This window comes from Pseudoliparis swirei, chromosome 18, assembly GCF_029220125.1.
Source record: "Pseudoliparis swirei isolate HS2019 ecotype Mariana Trench chromosome 18, NWPU_hadal_v1, whole genome shotgun sequence".
In the NCBI taxonomy this organism is placed as follows: domain Eukaryota; kingdom Metazoa; phylum Chordata; class Actinopteri; order Perciformes; family Liparidae; genus Pseudoliparis; species Pseudoliparis swirei.
Window position 1 is genome coordinate 3,154,332 of NC_079405.1, and position 19,027 is coordinate 3,173,358.

The 19,027-nt window shown below is 45.0% G+C and overlaps 1 protein-coding gene across 11 annotated transcripts in view; it reads right to left on the reverse strand.

Moving 5' to 3' along the window:
- Nucleotides 1-19,027, reverse strand: part of slmapa (sarcolemma associated protein a) — a 50,137-nt gene continuing 31,110 nt past the window's right edge. For 5 of the 11 annotated variants that reach the window (XM_056437640.1, XM_056437638.1, XM_056437639.1 and 2 more), the window contains 21 exons: nt 18,193-18,252; nt 17,939-18,034; nt 17,396-17,467; nt 17,159-17,299; nt 16,552-16,689; nt 15,976-16,144; nt 15,773-15,823; nt 14,522-14,662; nt 12,700-12,765; nt 9,182-9,241; nt 8,951-9,034; nt 8,684-8,764; nt 8,088-8,147; nt 7,778-7,900; nt 7,620-7,694; nt 7,421-7,521; nt 6,983-7,187; nt 6,758-6,875; nt 5,487-5,658; nt 5,213-5,347; nt 1-1,449 (listed from right to left, as the gene is read on the reverse strand). In XM_056437640.1, coding sequence (XP_056293615.1) covers nt 1,354-1,449; nt 5,213-5,347; nt 5,487-5,658; nt 6,758-6,875; nt 6,983-7,187; nt 7,421-7,521; nt 7,620-7,694; nt 7,778-7,900; nt 8,088-8,147; nt 8,684-8,764; nt 8,951-9,034; nt 9,182-9,241; nt 12,700-12,765; nt 14,522-14,662; nt 15,773-15,823; nt 15,976-16,144; nt 16,552-16,689; nt 17,159-17,299; nt 17,396-17,467; nt 17,939-18,034; nt 18,193-18,252 — 2,244 coding nt within the window. In that variant the 3' untranslated portion in view covers nt 1-1,353. Of the gene's footprint in view, nt 1,450-4,110; nt 4,199-5,212; nt 5,348-5,486; nt 5,659-6,757; nt 6,876-6,982; nt 7,188-7,420; nt 7,522-7,619; nt 7,695-7,777; nt 7,901-8,087; nt 8,148-8,683; nt 8,765-8,950; nt 9,035-9,181; nt 9,242-12,699; nt 12,766-14,521; nt 14,663-15,772; nt 15,824-15,975; nt 16,145-16,551; nt 16,690-17,158; nt 17,300-17,395; nt 17,468-17,938; nt 18,035-18,192; nt 18,253-19,027 lie in introns of all 11 variants that reach the window. The other 6 variants (XM_056437641.1, XM_056437642.1, XM_056437643.1 and 3 more) reach the window with 6 other exon arrangements.

Here is a 19,027-nt window from a genome sequence, read left to right on the forward strand (position 1 = left end):
TTTGGTGGGTCAGCTGCTACAACTTTAATCCAACACCTCTGCATATCAATACATCTTCATCATCGTCTTCTTCACCTCCACGCAGCTCCTCTCTGTCCTCTAAACACATTAACAAAATAAGTCTAGTAGCTCAACAACATTTTATTTTACAGTTCTCCCTCTTCGTAGTGTTCTTCTTTTCTTCTTCTTCTAAACATCAGGAATATTTGTTCGTTTTTTTTATTCATTTACTTTAGGTATCGTTTTAAAACACGGAGACGAGACACGAACGACGACGAGCCGGCGTGAACCAACACACACACACACACACACACACACAGGTAAGCAGATGCTGTTCCCTTACATTTAATTCTAGCGGTCGTGAAGTCTCAACGATAATTTGATGACATCTCAAATCAAGGTCCTCACGAGCCCTTTCCTGTGCTCTTAAGCCCCGCCTCCATCAGCTGAGCGTCGAAGGAAAATCGAAAGTTCAGGAAAAAAAGATCTCGTGAGACGTTGAGGATCTCGACGTGTGTGTGTGTGTGTGAGTGCTTGTTGCACATAAACACACCGTGGTGTTACATCAGAGGCACCCCGAGCCCCTTTTCTGTGCCCCTGAAAATATATATATTTATATATATATAACAAAACATAAAATAAATCTGATTTTCATTTTTTTAGAATTTGGCTTCAAGTGTTTAAACCCCGAGAAAAGAAAAAAGAAAAAAAACCAACAACCAAACCGCCGCGTTAAGACTTCCTGAAAACCACCTGAAGGTGAACTCTCCCAGCAGACGACCTCTGGTGACCTCTAGTGACCTCAGTCTCCGTTTCTATTTTCTGTGAAGACGTTTTTACACGTGGACATTTTTTTTGGAGGGGGAATAAAATGTAAATAGAAGGATTCATTACAAACGTGTGGAGTCAAATCAAAGCCGAATATGGAGGCCATCACGTGTGTGTGTGTGTGTGTGTGTGTGTGACGGGGCCGAGGCTGCTGGGAAAGTGTTGCGTTCGCTGGCGGTGGGACGTGGGCGTGAACCTCCTGCAGGTGTTTTGTGTGGAAGCTCCGCCTGCCGGAGGCCGCCGCGCTGACCCCAAAACATCAGCAGAGACCGGAAACCAACAAATAATAATAATAAAGAAAGAAAAGGCCTCCACCGCCGCCAAGAAAGAGCAGAGAATAAAATAAACTAAACTCCCCGCCGAAGAAAACAAAAAAACACAAAAACAAAAATAAACCAAAGAAGCTTCTGAATCTTCTGTAGCAACCACAACCTTTATATTCCCTCTACAATTATGTACAATTAGACTTTATACAAGTAAAGCAGTGATGCCCTCCTCACAGCACGGTGTGTGTGTGTGTGTGTCCTAGGTGGAGCTGCTCTTGGAGAGGTTCGGGTAGAGGACGGCCGCCGAGACGACGACCATCACTGCGATGACCGGCATCCAGGAGCTCCAGGCGCTCTGTCGGGGGGGGGGGGGGGGGGGGGCAGAGAGACAGTCACGTTAGCCGGAAACGACTTTTACCACCGACATCGGGTGAGAGAATGAAAACCAGAAGAGAGAATAGAGGAAGAGGAGAAGAGGAGACGGGGAGCAGAGGAGCGCAGGAAACAGAAGAGGATCAAGGAAAAGAAGCTGAAGCCCCAAAAAAGATAACAAAGAAAATCTAAAAGATTTAAAGTATATTAAATTAACTAAATTTAATTACTGCTACTTCACATCTATTCAATTATTTAAATTTGTATTTAAAAAAATTAAATTAATTTGCCGTATTAATTAATATCTCTAGTATATTTAAGTTGTGATTAAAATGTGAAAAAGTTCCCATAATTTATTTTTCATCAGTCGCCAAACATGACATGTTCTTGTATTTAAGGTTTCTACCTGCAGTTCCCCTTTGAGCCACAGGAGGGCGCCATCTGTTCGAATTGCTACGACAATCGATGTCATCAACTCGATTTTACATGAAAGTTTTGTTTAACATGTGTTTAACTTCGAGGCTTTTACTTAGTCTCATTGATAAAGTATTGTTAAAGTAAATGAAAGTACATTTTTATTTATTCTTTTTTAAAATCATTAATTAGCTCCTCACAATTTATGTATATGATACATTTTTAATATATAAAAAGTTTACCTTCTGAAGCTCAACTTTTCTTTTATTCCTTTAATCCCTCACCAACATGTCACATTACAGTTATTAATTATTAATAAAGGTCCTTTTATTAAAACACAAACACTTTCTGCTGAGTCAGCGCCTGTGTTTTCTCTCTTTTTAAGTAAAATCAAATGTTGGAGAAGTTTGTGGTTTTTAGTGAACGTGCACAAACAATAATGACATTAATAAGAAAAGAAGAAAAAAAAAAAATCTTTTGAGGTTTTAGGAGAAAGAGGACATAAAAAATAAAGATAATCAGCAAAGTAAACGAGGAGATCACCCGAGTAGAAACACAGAAAAGTTTCAGACCAGTTATCGAACGACTGGACACACTGGTGAGATATTAATAAACAAACAAACAGCAAACACGAACACGATGCCTTAAAAACACTAAACTGTAGAGTCCAAAGAAAGACTTGAGGATGAAAAGATGGACAAAACACACCTGGAAGCAGGTAAAGAAGGAATAACATGTACAATAAATAATAATAACAACAACTGAGATGAAGCAGCAGACTGGATGCAAGAAAAGAAAGAAATTAAATTCATAAATTAACCAGAAACCCTGTTGCAAGAGAGTAAATTAAGAAAATAATAATAAAAAAGCAGCGTCACCCTGAAAGTGTGTAAGGAGACATTTATGAATGAGTGAACGAGGCCGGAGGAGCCTGGGAAGAACCGACCTCAGGAGAGAGAGAAGAAGAAGAAGCAGCTCGACTCCTGAAAGGGAAACTTCCTCGGACTCGTTCGCTTCGTGCTAGAAGCTCATTTACTGTGTAACCCGGCTGCTTTCGTCTCAGCGACGGTTCCAATAAAGTTTATTCAAACGAGGCAAAAAATCCTCGGACCGCCTAACTCAGCCTCAAACTGACGCGTCTCAAAAAAAATGTTAACTTTGAGCTCTCCCGCCAAAGTAAGAGCATCGAGTCAGAGCCACGACGACTAATAATGATGATAACTAGATGTAACTGTCCCTTTAAGAGGGGCCAGCCGCTTTAAGAAGAAGCCGCCCCTTTAAAGAGGAGGCCATTCCTTTCAAGAAGAGCCCGTCCCGTTAAAGTTGAGTGTATCCCTTTAAAGAAGAGCCCGTCCCTTTCAAGAAAAGAGTGCCCAATTAAGAGACCGTCTCTTCCAAGAAGAGAGCGCCCAATTAAGAGGAGACCGTCCCTTTAAGAAGAGCCCGTCCCTTTCAGGAGAGCGCCCAATTAAGAGGAGACCGTCCCTTTAAGAAGAGCCCGTCCCTTTCAAGAAGAGAGCGCCCAATTAAGAGGAGACCGTCCCTTTAAGAAGAGTCCGTCCCTTTAAGAAGAGTCTGTCTCTTTAAGAAGAGTCTGTCCCTTTAAGAAGAATCCGTCTCTTTAAGAAGAGTCCGTCCCTTTAAGAAGAGCCCGTCTCTTTAAGAAGAGCCCGTCTCTTTAAGAAGAGCCCGTCCCTTTAAGAAGAGCCCGTCCCTTTAAGAAGAGTCTGTCTCTTTAAGAAGAGCCGATTACAGAAGAAGAAGAAGTGTGAGCGATGGCCGTGCAGGTAAGAGCTGCTCACGCAGGAAGACACACAGATCACCGTGACGACGACGATGATGAAGACGCTCTTAAAGGGCCGGTACGAGGTGAAGTGCGTCCGACTGGTCAGAATTCAGGTTTCAACACTCAAATCCTTGACGTGACGGCAGCATGTCGTCGTTATGTTTAGGAATTACATTTTTAAAGCTAAGATTATTATTTTCAATGATTAGAATGCATCAGTTTTTATTGTCTTTCAATATTATATAACAAAAGTAATGAAATACACAGATGCCCGTCTAATGCTGCTGAAGGTCAAAGGTCAGAAACATAACTATTAAAACTCTCGAGGCGAGACCCTGAATGCATCACAGATCGGGACAACCTCTTCACCTCCGTCACCTTCCCTTCCACAGACGGAGAGGTGGAGGCGGAGCCAGAGACGGCGTTGTGTCGGTGTGTGTGTACCTTTCTACCACAACTGGCCGAAGCACCAGTACAGCAGAGCCAGGACAAGGCCAATGAATATGGCTTGGACAGGCTGCAGGATGGAGGGCTAGAGGGGGGGAGGGAGGGAGGGGGAGAGGGGGGGATAAGAAGATATCAGCCAGCAAATCAACCAAAACCAACATGTAGGATGGAGCAGCTACAGCAAAAAGGGTGGGGGGGGGGGAAATGAGAGAGAGGGGAAGGGGGGTAGACAGAGAGAGGAGAGAGAGAGAGACAGAAAGAGAGAGAATGAGAGCGAGGGGGGGCTAGACAGAACAAGAGAGACAGAATGAGAGAGAGGGGAAGGGGGGTAGACAGAGAGAGGAGAGAGAGAGACAGAAAGAGACAGAATGAGAGAGAGGAAGGGGGTTAGACAGAGAGGAGCGAGAGAGAGAGAGGTTTCTATTTTATCTTAAGTTTGTGAATCTTTTATTTTGAAAACAGAATCTCTCTGGGGAAACAAAGGAACAAGACAAACGCCTTCTGCCACGTCTACAAAAGAGGAGGAAGAGCGAGAAGACAGGTAGATGAGAGAGAAGAGGAGGACGAGGGATAACAGAGGAGGAGGAGGAGGAGGAGGAGGCTGCTCCGCCTCGCTGTCGTCTTCCCATTCGTGTTTCTGTCCGTTCTCACTGACAGACGGCTGACCAGCTCAGGATGGAGGCGATGATGCAATGATTCACTGCTATGACACCGTGTTGTTGTTGTTGTTTACTCCACTGCTTCGTTGTTATCGGTCTGTTAGTTCAACAGTAATTTCATAACTGATTGGTGAGTAATAAGCGGTGAGGATGGAGGCCGGGTGGGTTCACGCTGCCGCAGTGCCCATGAGCAAGTCTGCTGCTCCTGCTGCACTAAGCTAGAGCAAACAGCACGATGGGAACATCTGGATTTAAAGCTGCAGACACAAGTTCATCTGGTGTGTGTGTTAGTGTGTGTGTGTGTGTCTGTGTGAGTGTGTGTCTGTGTGAGTGTGTGTGTCTGTGTGAGTGTCTGTGTGAGTGTGTGTGTCTGTGTGAGTGTGTGTCTGTGTGTGTGTCTGTGTCTGTGTGTGTGTGTGTCTGTGTGAGTGTGTACTCACGGAGCTGGCCTTGTCCTGCAGCAGCTTCAGGCTGCTCCTGCACTGCTCCAGCTCCTGGTGGATGTTCAGCTTCTCCTGCTCCGTTCTCTCGTAGCGCTGACGGAGGTCCAACAGCTGCGACTGTGTGTCCTCATACTGCACACACGCACACACACACACTCTGTTTCTACCGATACCTCGTAGAGAAGCCACTAAGAACTTCAAGGGACTGTGTACCCCTCTCTCTGTGTGTGTGTGTGTGTGTGTGTGTGTGTGTGTCTCTCTGTGTGTGTACCTCTCTCTGCAGGACGTGTGTGTTGGCCTGGGCCTGGTCCAGTTGGACGTTCAGCTTGCTCTCATCCTGCAGGTGTCGGTTCTCCAAACAACCCAGCTTGTCCTGCAGAAGCTCCTCCCTCTTCTCCAGGGACTGCAGACTGCTGCTGAGGACCAGACTCTGCTTCCTGGTGCTACACACACACACACACACACAGAGAGACACGCACGCACACACACGTGTTTAATCAAGTGGTGTGTGATGATCTTGTTGTTACATCATGACACAGTTTCCTGTGTGATAAACAAATCGGTTGTTTTCCCCTGACTGAAGTTAAATCCGGCTGACGACGACGTTCTTTCCCCTCGAGGAGAATCGACCGCTGACCGCCCGGCCCAGTTCTGCTGACCGCCCGGCCCGGTTCCGTCGTGTTCAATCAGCCGGACGCCCCTCAGTGAATCTTTTATCGCTGAATCTAAACTCTGAACCTCAGTTTCATCTGTAAACGCAAAAAGTGTGTAGGTGTATGTGTGTGTGCATCTGTGTGCATGTGTGTGTATGTGTGTATGCGATTATGTGTGTGTGTGTGTATGTATGTGTGCATCTGTGTGTATGTGTGTGTATGCGATTATGTGTGTGTGTATGTTTGTGTGTGTGTGTATGTGTGCATCTGTGTGTGTGTGAGTGTTTCTGTGTGTGTATGTATGTGTGTGTGCATGTGTGTGCGTGTGCATGTATGTGTGTGTATGCGATTATGTGTGTGTGTATGTTTGTGTGTGTATGTATGTGTGTGTGCATGTGCGTGCGTGTGCATGTATGTGTGTGCGTGTGCATGTATGTGTGTGTCTGGGCGTGTGTGTGTGTATATGTATGTATCTGTGTGTGTATGTATGTGTGTGTGCATGTGTGTGCGTGTGCATGTATGCGTGTGTATGTATCTGTGTGTATGCATGTGTGTGTGTGTGTGTATGTGTGTGTGTGCATGTGTGTGTCTGTGCGTGTATGTGTGTGTATGTGTGTGCATGTGTGTGCGTGTGCATGTATGTGTCTGTGCGTGTGTGTGTGTATGTATCTGTGTGTGTATGTATGTGTGTGCGTGTGCATGTGTGTGCGTGTGCATGTATGTGTCTGTGCGTGTGTATGTGTGTGTATGTGTGTGTATGTATCTGTGTGTGTATGTATGTGTGTGTGTATGTATGTGTGTGTGCATGTATGCGTGTGTGTGTGTGTGTGTATGCATGTGTGTGTCTGTGCGTGTGTGTGTCTGTGCGTGTGTGTGTGTATGTGTGTACCTGCTCAGCTCTCTCTCCAGGTGGTGCAGTTTCTCCGTCAGCGTCGTCCGTTCTCCTCTCAGCTCGTCACAGACCTGCTGCAGACACACACAGCGCTGCTGCAGCGCGGCGACCTCCACTGGGGGGAGGAAGAGGAGGAGGAGGAGGAGAGGAAGGGAGGTTAGACGCCCTCGTTACCATGGAAACTAAAACACACGGACCGCATACACCTCTCCGCCCTCTCACCCTGCAGCTGGTCGGCGTCGCTCCGCTGCCGCCGCTGCTGCTCCAAGGCGCCCTGCAGCCGGGCGACGTCGCCCTCGTACGCGGCGGCCGCCGCCCGCAAGCGCTGCAGCTCGGAGCGCACGCCGCCCAGCTCGGCCTGCAGGGCGGCGATGTCGCGCTCGCGCTCCGCCGTGGCCTCCTCCATGGAGCGCCGCAGGACCAGGATCTGGAGGCCAGGGAAACACCAACGGTCAAGTGTGTGCAGAGAGGAGGAGGTGGCGTCAGAGGGGAGGAGGTGATGGTTAGAGAGAAGGAGGTGAGGTTCAGAGGAGGAGGTGATGGTCAGAGAGGAGGAGGGAAGAATCAAAACAGACTCATAAAGGAGTCAGAGGAGAGTAAAAAATAACGAGGAGAAGCCGGAGGGTAAAGAAAGGCAGTGGAAATGCCGAGGAGTGGTACCTCCTCCTGGGCGCAGTAGAGCTCCTCTCTGGTGGTGCAGATGGTGCTCTCCCTCTGCTCCCTCAGGGCCTCCATGTCGGCCTGCAGCTTCCCGAGCTGAGCTACACACACACACACACACACACACACACACAGAGAAGTGAGTATACAGAGGTGTGTGTGTGTGTGTGTGTGTGTGTGTGTATGTGTGTGAACTTACTCTGCAGGTACTGGATCTGTTTGGTCGACTCCTCAGTCTGCTGAGAGTTGTTCTTCCTCTCCTCCTCCAGCAGAGCTACACACACACACACACACACACATGCAGTCATGTGACCAGCCTCCATGTCATGTGACCTTAATATCTTGATGATCCGTCACCTTGCAGCTCCAGACATCTCTGCTTGCCGGTGTTGGCGAGTTCCTGGGCGTCCAGAAGCTCTCGGTGGAGGTGATGGATGACCTGCTCCGTGTCTCCAGGCTCCAGACCGGCCTGATGCAAATCTGATGCACACACACACACACGCACACAAACACACACACAGTGATACAACATGTTACATAGTCTTTATGAAGAAAGGAGACTGGCAGCAGACAACACGGCTGAAGGGCTCCCCCTAGTGGACAGCTTCCCGCATTACAGAATCGTGTTTGTTGAATTGAAGTTGCTGGTCTGAGCTGCCATGGTTACCTTTGAGCAAAGCGACTCTGTTCTGAGGTTCATTCAGCTCCTGGTCGTCCATGTTGCCGTCTGAAACACACAGACACACACATTTATTCATGCTGTTTTTCTAATGGCAACTACATTTTAAAAAATGGACTAGAATAAACATGTCCGTTTAAAAATAATAAATGTTATAAATATACATTTTATATCTATATATATATAATTTGTATTATATATAATTTGTATTAATATATATATAATTTATATTACTATTATTTAGAATATAATATACTGTATTATTATATATATCATGTATAATATAATAACACATTATATATACAAAACAATAATATAAATAATAAATTATATATATATATAGTCTAAATAAATTATATACATTATAAATAATAATATAAATTATATATTATTTTGAAACAGACATATATAGTGGTGACTGGTCCTACAGAGAAGATTCATGTATTACTCTGAATGATCAATAACCATATTAGAAAATAAATCACAATATTTTACTTGGAACTCGTTCCACGATGAATTCATGACAGACTTTTCTCTAAATGCAACAACAGAACAAACTTCACCAGTTACAGACGGCAACAGACCTGACGTGTCGTCGCTGCTGCGGTCTTTGCTCGGACTTAGAGTGTCTGACATGTCGGACTCTTTGGCGTCCATCGGATTGCCTGTGGACACACACACACACACACACACACACACAGGCATAGAAAACACACAGTGAGCGTTAGCGTGTGGGAGCCTCTTAAAGTGCTGATATTTAAAGCTTTTGTCTAGGACCGGTTGTGTCAGCACGTTGGCTTGTGTGTGTGTGTGTGTGTGTTGGTGTGTGTGTTGGTGTGTGTGTGCTCTACCTTTGAGTCGATCGGGGCTGGCCAAGATGTCGTCGTCTTCTTCTTCTGCGGTCTGGTTGTTCTGTAGGTGGGCGTCCATCACTTCTACAAAAACACACACACATGAAAAGACACACACAAACAGACACACACACACACACACACACACACACACACACACACAAAGGGGCTTAATTTGGGTTCACAGCCGTTATCGATTCAATAAACCGGTTTAATCAGTCGAGTTCTTACCAGCAAAATTGGCCAATTGGTGGATTGATGAACTCACAGACTCCTTCAGCTGTTTGACGGCTGCAGATGAAAAAGAGAGAAAAGCAAGAGATCGGTGAGTAAAGATGTTAAAACGTGTTAGAATACATTTAAACATCATGTGTCCTTTGATCAATGCACGTCTGATCCAAACTCTGACAACTGAACGTTAATACGACGACCAGCAGCCGTGGTGGGTGGAGTCAGATCAACGAGGTGGAGCTCATTTAGAGACGTCGGGCATCAGAAGCATCCGTCAACACGTCGGTGTTATAAATATATGAAACGACGAGCTGCAGGTTTTACGTGGAGCACGTGAGCCGCGGTGCAGTGACTCTGGAGAGGTTACATGGAACATGAAGATAGACGGATGTAGGGTGTTAAAAAATAGTGTTAAACACACACACACACACACACACACACACACACACACACACACACAGAGAGACACACACACACACACACACAGAGAGAGAGAGAGACACACACACACACACGTCAGCTGCTCCAACAAACCTGAAAACCCAAAACTCAATTCATGTGATGCATCTCCATGAAATAAAGTCAAACGCTCCAACGTAACAGAGTTGATATCAAGCTGCCAGCCGATTGATCGATGAACCAGAGGCAGGACTTCTACTACGTCTACTGCAGCGAGGGGACGGAGAAACTAATAAAAAAGAAAGGAAGGAGCCGGTCAAACAATGGAGGCCGTGGAGGAAGGTTTCCACAAAGCGGACACTTGAACCCCTTCAGGGATTTAAAAGCTGCTGAATTTAATTCTCTCAGAGCGACGGGAGGAGAAGAAAGAACAGAAAGAGACGGAAAACAAACTAATCCAGAGAAAAGATACGAACGGCAACGTGCAGGAATAAAATATGGAACGATCTGAAGAAGAAGAAGATAAAAAAAGAAAAAAGATGATAAATAATGGAAAAAGAGAAAAGGGAAGAAAAAGACTGAAAAAAGTAGTAGAAGAAAAAGAAAGTTAAAAAAAATAGTTTAAAAAAAAGTAGAAAAAGAAGAGAAAATTAAAGCTGCAAGCAGCGTCGAACGGGTCCTCGCTCACCCGCGCCGGTCGGGGGAGCCGGCGCCGAGGACCCGGGCGCGCCGGTCGGACTCGACTCGGGCCGTGACTTGTAACGAGCGCGACAAGTTTGGGGCGGATTCGAGAAAGTCCAGTTCAGCCACTAGGTGGCGCTTTAACTACGTGAACATATTCATGCGTCACATGTCCCTACTGAAGTATAGACCACGTCATGGAAGAGAGAGGAGAGAGAGAGAGAGAGAGAGAGAGGAGAGAGAGAAAAAGAGAGAGAGGAGCGAGAGAGAAGAGAGCGAGAGGAGAGAAAGAGAGAGAGAGTTCTTATTCCATTCTAAATAACGGGCTAGTCAAACAAATTTGGGGCGGACTGAAGGAAGTCCAGTTGAGCCACTAGGTGGCGCTTTAACTACGTGAACATATTCATGCGTCGTGTGTCCCTACGTGAAGTAGAGATCACGTCATGTAAATTCAATGTAAAAAAAAAAAGTGATGAAAAAAAGCTGCCTTGTCTTGGAATCGAACACGCATCTCCAGGTGTCCAGACCAACACTTATCATGGTGAGCTATGAGCCAGCTGGTTTACAGGCAGCCGTAGGAGCTCACATTATTTTGGGCAGAAAAATTTGGTTATTTTACTTCTCAATAGGTGATCAATAGGTGTTCCTCCAAGAAATGTGCTTGTTTCTTCGTTTGAATGTGTTCAGGCCTTGACTGGCATCACACATGATTTTTTGGGGAAGTATTGGATGAGTTTAAGCAATAGTTTTTAACATAAAGAAATCACAGAAAGTACAAAATTATTGGCAGTAAAAAAACGTAATTCTTTTACCGACGAAAAGTCCGTTTTTTTTCACAGTGTTCATTATTCAAGTCTTGAGATTCTATAAAACTGATTTTTAGCCGATTCTGTTGGCGTTTTGTGGGAGAAATAATCGATGGGGAAAAAGTGGAAAAGGGCCAAATCAAGCGAAAAACGCCAAAAACGGCCAACTTTGGTGAATTATTGTAGCGCCCCCTACGGTTCAAATTGCACGAAATTTGCTGTGAATGTTTCAGGCTCCCTTCTGCACATATCCTGACAGTGTTATTTTTTTCTCCCAATAGTGTTGAAGTTATGAGCATTACAAAACAGGACACGCCCCTAAAATGTTCGTTCGGCCATAGATGCTTACCACAATAATATATTTGAAAAAAGATGATAGATCTTAGATGATATAGCTTCCATGATCATTATCTCCAATAGGTTTGGTATGAATTGGACACCGTCTGTCGGAGCAAACGCCTCTGATGTGTTTTTCACCAAAAAAAATATGGCGGAAAATTTAAGTAGGCGGAGCTTAGGGTCCTGAGAGGCTTTTTTGTAGAGCAGGTCCAAGTGGACTTGGGAAAAATAAAAGCTAGTCATTTGACCATACTGGGTGAGGGGCGTCGCCGGTCAAACTTCCAGGTGGCGCTAGAGAGCAATTTTTGAAAGCCGAATTTCGAGGTCGGTGTCATCCGTCTATTTTCACCAAGCCTGACAAGCTTGCCAAATTTGGTGAGTTTTGGGATATGATACATACCCCCAATATGCGCCCAATGTTCAAAAATAAAAAAGTGGAATAATAATAATTCCCCTAACAATTTCAATAGGTTCCTCTCGGTCAGACTTCGTCTGTCGCTCGGACCCTAAAAAAGAAAAATATATGATAAATAATGGAAAAAGAAAAACAAAAAAGGGAAGAAAAAGATAGACGAAGAAGAAAAAAAGGAAAGAGATAAAAAAGACAATTAATGGAAAAAGAAAGACAAAAAAGAGAAGAAAAAGATAGACGAAAAAGAAAATGAAAAAAGAGAGAAACAAAGAAGAAAGTAAAAAAGAAAAATATATATGCAGAAGAAGAAGCTCTTCACGTTCTACAAGCCGGTTTCATTTTTCTGAATAATGAGTTGTCGTTTTCTGGAGACTTTCAAGTGTAATCTTTTGAGATGTTTTCAGCGCCACAAACAAAAACAACGAGAACCAGAGAGACGCCGAGTTGACGACGGCAGTCTTCTTATTTGATTTTTACATGTTGAGTTATAAACACTCAGTTGATCACCACAAACTGATCCACGACCTGCTCAACCAAAAGAAGTTCCTCTGGAGAAGAATGTTCCATCATCTGAAGCTCAGTTGCACAACTTGGTGCTGATGTCGGCACAAGAGACGGATCACCAACGTCCCGAGACCAACAACCAATCAGAGCACAGGAGTCGAAACAGCCACCTGAAGCAGCGCCGATTAAATATCTAGAGAAATATATCAAGATTCTTCTTTAATAACTCACAAATATACGGTAAAAAGTTTTTTTTGGAACTCGCCATTTTATAATTCAGATGCAACAACGATGAAAGTCTGTGCTTCCGTGTGTGTGTGTGTGTGTGTGTGTGTGTGTGTGTGTGAGAGAGAGAAGGGATGTGTGACTGTACTCACGCGGACACTCAATCAACTGTTGGGTTCTAGTAGAGTCTCCTCCGCTGTTGTTAACGTGACAGTTGTCTGATAGGAACACAGAGCGCCGGCATTACAAAGAGCACCAGTGGAGCGGAGCTGGGTGTTTACTGAGGATTCATTCTGCTCATCAGCGCCACATGTAATGAAGTCTTATCATTCAGGAATGAAAAACACCCAGGGTCTTAGTTCATGTTTTTTTCCCCACCTGGAAACCAATTGGCAGGTAACTTGTTGTTACTGTAGTACTCATTTCAGCCACAAGAGGGAGAAGTGCACCATTACCGAACTAACAGATCATAACTTTTTATTTATTACATAACTTGCAAACTAAATATATTTATGTATATATATATATCAAAATAATAATTATATATATTCAGAATTATATATATATATTCATTATAATTATATGTATTCATAATAATATATATTCATTATAATATTTTTATATATATATATATTTTCATGATAATTATATATATATATATATTCATGACAATTTAGATTTATAAAATGGGTCACCAGGATGTTTCCCTCTCATTTGCCTCTCAGGGCTTCCGTAGTTTCACCAGCACTTAATTTAGTCTTCTATATTCTGACAACACACGCATGTAGATGCACGTGTAGCTACGATCGATATGGAAAAGCAGAACGTTGAGGAGCAGAAGTAGAAATCGGTTCCCTTCAATACCCAACTCCGTATGAAAGGAGGACGAGATGCAGCGGAAAGATGACGAGACAGACGAACACAATCGGGTGGAAAGAACGGCGGAACGACAGAGTGACGAAGAGACGGATGACGACGGGCAGACGCTTCATGAACAAAACGGGCAGAAAATAAAAAGCCAAACATGGCGGGAACAACACAGTGGTTCTGGACAGACGGCACGGCACTGCAGCGGCAGACAGGAAGTGGACGGGCAGACAGACAGTCTGCAGTTCAACAAAGTAAAATCCAATCGTCGCACTATTCAGGAGGATTTTTAGTGAGAATGGAAACTTCGACCAGAACCAGGCGCAAAACCCCACGAGGGTCTCCTCAAACAAATCCTCAAATGTGCTAGAAAATACGAGGATAGATAAAGATTCCCCCGGATCAAAAGCTCCTTTTCCCGTTTGAAGAGCCACACCGCGCCGCGAGCGGCTCAACAACTGGGAACATTATGAAGGAAGTGAATGACGGCCTCTCCCACGCTTACAGGAGGATGTCAGTTAAAAAAGTTATTTTAACACTCAATTACTTTTTTTAAACCACATTACGACATTTAAGACCTTGAGAAACCCCATTACATTATTTTAATATGTATTTTTTTTAATGATTTGGCCTCTAGAACATTTGGAGTTAGGGTGATCGGACGGCGAGCGCTTGGGAAAAGCCGCTCACGCCCCTGAAGGTCCTTCGTCTTTGGTTTGTTCGTCTTCGGCTGCGATTATCTCGGCGTTCACTTATAATGCCCGTTCTCCCCCCCTCGCCAAAACTAAGCCCAACTGTGGAGCGATATTCAGCCTGAGGATGTTCGTACCAATGAATTCATTATTGGGTCTCACAGCTTTAAGGCTGAGCCCTCGACGTCGTCAGAAAAGTAGGAAAAAACATCAACATTTCAGTAATGAAATGTTCCCGTTATATTAATAATGACACAACACAAGACCAGGTAAACAAAGTCTATATGTTGTCTTGGGTTTGATATTTAAGATCCAGATTCTTCCTAAATTGCTCAACCAGTGACCAAAACCTGCTGAACAAACAGTGCTGTGTATAAATTAGGATGTCTGTTGTTATGGTAAACAAACTGGCTACCGTCAACATCTTCATCTCCACCAAATGCACCGTCATCTGTGTCTGTATCCTCCTCATCATCATCATCATCATCATCATCCTCGTCTTCCTCCGGGCTCTCGGGCGTCTGCGGGCTCTGTGTGTCCTCGACGGGCTCCTCTACTGCTCCGTGGGAGACAATGTCGACATCTGTCATGTGACCAGATCAGACATGTATGTAGATATATAGAGATAGATACACACACACCTTCCCAGCCAAGCACATGGCCACACCAGAGGGAGATCAGTGAGGCGTCACCTCCAGCGTTCATATTCAGTCCCAAAGAAGTCAATTAGTGACCAGAAGCTCCTTTTAACCCCAAGAGGAAGAAACCAAGCAGTTGGTAACCATGGAAACGACACAGATAACCCAGAAACCCTCAGGTTCGACAGTATCCAGAGATCACCGGGTTCAAAGGTCACACGTTTGAACCCTCGTTGAGCCAGAAAACAAGACGAGTCCTCCTCATTCTGCCTTTAACAAAACCAGACTTTAGTATTCTGGTTGAGATTCATTAATATCTATAATGGTCACTGGTCAGCAGGTCCGTGTTTCAATCAGGGGGTCGGGGGTTCAATCCCCGCCCGAGTCCATGTGTCCTTGAGCAAGACACTTAACCCTGAGTAGCTCCATGTAGCTGTGACTACGGCGTATGAATGTTACATGAATGTAAAAGCATTAGCTAAATGAAATATAATGTAAAGATAATAAAATGTTTCCTTGTGTGTTTATTTAAAATATTATTACTGGACTTTTTCTTTTTTTAAATTATTTATCAAGGTGGGAATCAAAGTGGAAAAGCCACTATTGGTGGGCTCTAATATTATTATTATTTTGACACATGTGAGTAAAGCTTATGATTGTAAACAGTTATTTGTCGTTTCCAGCATGATGAATGTGCGTATTGTTGTGCGTCTACAGACCATAATAATCAGCTGCCACTGTGACTGTTGAGTCCCTCTGAAAACGTCAAATGTACCGAAGGAAGACGCGGAGCTCACGCCAGAGAAATCACTGGAATCAACGCCTGAAAGTACCGGAGGACGCCCCGAGTGGCGGAGTCAAGAGAGAGAGAAGAGGAGGAGCCAGACTTCCACTGTGAGAGAGACGGCTGAAGAAAAAAGAGCGGCGGGCAACAGGAAGTCATGTGACATCATGCAGGATCTCGTCATGTAGTCGTTAGTGCAGGAAGTGGAGTTAGGCGGGCGGCGGCCATGACGCACGTGACTCACCCAGGCTGTTGTTTTCCTTGATGCTTTTTTCTTGCAGCTGTTCTAACCGCACTGGAAACAACAACAACAACAACAGCAGAGAGAGGCGTTGAGTCACAGGAAGTCCCAGCTGAGCTCCGTGATTGGTCAAAGGCGAGGACACCGGTGGCAACTTGTGTTACGGTAAAGTGATGCAGTGGGTGTGTGTGTGTGTGTGTGTGTACCCTGCAGGGCGGCGAGCCTCTCGTTGGTGAAGTCGTTGTCGGCCTGCAGAGCTTCGATGCGAGCCTGGAGAACCTGCTCCTTCTCCTCCATCTCCTCGATCCGCAGCTCCAACTCCCTCTTCTCCGTCGCCCCCCGCTGGGTCAGCTCCTCCTGCCGGCCCTCCGCCGACTAGAGGAGGAGGAAGAAGAAGAAGAGGAGGAAGAGATGGAGAAAGAGGAGTGAAGAGGAGGAGGAGAGGAGGGTGAGGAGGAGGGTGAGGAGGAAGAAGAAGAAAAAGAAGAGGAGGAAGGGTGAGGAGGAAGAGGAGTGAAAAGGAGGAAGGATGAAATATTAAAAATAACAGAAGAAGAAAAACCCGTAGACAGAGAAAAGAAAATATTTAAAACAATAATAAAAAGGAATAAAGCTCCACAGAGTGTAAAACATACTTTAAACAATCTATAAATTAAATAACTTCACAGCATTAAATCAGTAATTTAATTTCACGTCATCATAAGCGTCTTAGTGAATGTAAAACCGGGGAACCAATGAAACGAGAGACGCGCCCCTTGTTCCGCCCGGCAACGCGCCGCTACCTTGATCTTCTCCGTGAGCTCTTTGATCTCGTTGACGGCGGCGTTGTACTTGTCGGCGAGCTCCCGGAGCTCCTCCTGGCCGCGCTCCGACATCTCCTTCAGGTGGGTGCACTCGTCCTCCGTGTTGCTGAGCGACCGCTGAGGGAGTAAACAACAACAAACATAAACAAAAACAACGAGCCACGTTCCTCAAGAGGAGAAACGATCCTCACAAAGTGGTCTTGCAGTAGGAGGGAGGGGTGTGTGTGTGTGTGAGAGAGTGTGTGAGAGAGTTTGTGAGAGTGTGTGAGTGAATATCTGTGAGTGCTTTTGTGTCTGTGTGCCTGTGAGTGTGTCAGCCCCATTTGTGTGTGAGAGTGAGTGTGTGAGTGAACGTGTGTATGAGTGTGAGTGAGTGTGTGAGTGCGTGTGTGTCTGCGAGTGTGTGCGTCCCCATTTGTGTGTGTGTGTGAGAGAGTGTGAGAGTGATTGTGAGTGTGATTGAATGTGTATGTGTGAGTGTGCGAGAGTTTGTGTGTGGGAATGTGTTTGTGTGTGAGTGAGCGTCCGTATCCGTCTATGTGTGTCCGTGTGTGTGAGTGTATACGTGTGTGTGCGTGTGTCTCACCTCCACCTCCGACAGCTTCCTGACCACCTCGATCTTCTCCTGCAGGACTCTCCTCAGAGACTCCTTGGCCGTGGTCTCGTAGTTGTGTTTGTCCTCCTGCAGAGCGAGCAGCTCCTTCCGGATCCCCTCCTCCGTCTGGGACTGGGAGACAGGGTTTGTTATTGTTTATTATTATAAAAGTGGATTAAAAATATCTAGTTAATTTGGGTTATGTCCACCACGAGATTCCTTCGTTACCTTCGAGTACGCCTGCAGCTGACTGCCCATCACCTCCAGTCTGGAGAGCAGACGGTCTTCATCAATCAGAGCCTGGAACAAACAAACACAAACACACACACACACACACACACACACACACACACACACACACACACACACACACACACACACACACACACACACACACACACACACACACACACACACACACACACACACACACACACACACACACACACACACACACACACACACACACACAGAGAGAGTTCGGATTGTATATATAAAAAATACATTTTTAAGAGATCAGCAATTCGTGTTTTTTTTCCACAGTCCAATTGATCAGTAAAAGATTATAGTTTCATTAATACAAAAATATTGTAATTTGAATAATGTGTAATAAGCTGCTTAGGGCGAGCTTAAAAGTTAAACATCTCATGGCTCTAGACGGTAGATTTGTTCACCCCGTAAAACCCAGTTTGTAATAACATTTGATTTTGAGATAAATGATATTTTTTAATAAGTGATTTGCAGGTGCTGTGACTTCCATGTTCCTCCTACCTGCCAGCTGCTCTCCGAGGCCTCCTGAGTGTTGGCTAGCAGACGCTGCAGAGTGGCTAGCTTCTGCTCCAACATCTGCTCTCTGTGCAAGGCCTCCTGGTGGGGGGGGAGAGAGAGAGAGAGAGATAATCAGGGACACACATTGTTTGGCATGAGCCATTATTACATTACATGATATTTACATGAAACTACTTGTACTGCTTCATTACGGTGTAGTGTGGTAGAATGACCACTAGGTGTCAGTGTGTGTTTACCTGTAGATACTGGGAGAGCTGGAACAGTTCCTGAGAATACATGCTGGGAGTGTTGGCTGCCTAGAAAACACACACACACACACATTAACAGTCGCCTGGAGCTCATTTTCGGTGTCTGAATTGAAGATGGACAACCGGATGAAAACATGGAGGTCAGAAGCGTAACACACACACACACAATCTGAATCTCCTGGACTAAAGCCAGAGGTCTTAAAAATGACACTACAGGGTCACATATGAGTCCATCTTAGAATAAAAACATTTGTATTGTTTACAGCCAGACGTGTCGGTCGTTGTATCTTTTAAGCCGTTTCCAGCCTCGATGCTAAGCTAAGCTAACCAAGACTTCTTTAAACACAGACAATAAATGTTTAGCTTTTCCTCCTCTGACTTTAATGATGCATCGTGACCGACATGGGGCGCAGCGCCTGATGCATGTTGTATTGTCCAAAAAACCACACACTCAGCACTTTCCGCCTCAAGTCTGCGCATGCGTGTGAATGTGTGCGAGTGTGTGTGTGTATGCATGTGTATGCATGTGTGTGTATGTGGGTCTGTGTGTGTGTGTGTGTGTGTGTGTGAATCCTGTTTTAAGACACTTAATTATGTTAGAGAAGTGGTTCAAATCTAATCACAGCTCCTCGCTGACACACGTGTGTACACACACACACACACACTATCAACTGCAGCCTACATTCCTCAGACCGGTTACACTGAGGCTCTGTTCTCACTGTTGCAGGGGAACAGAGATCAGGGCGTGACGGCTAACAGAAAGCTAACAGATGGTGTGTGAAGAGTGAAGCACGGACTCCATGGTGAGAGGGGAGGGGAGGGG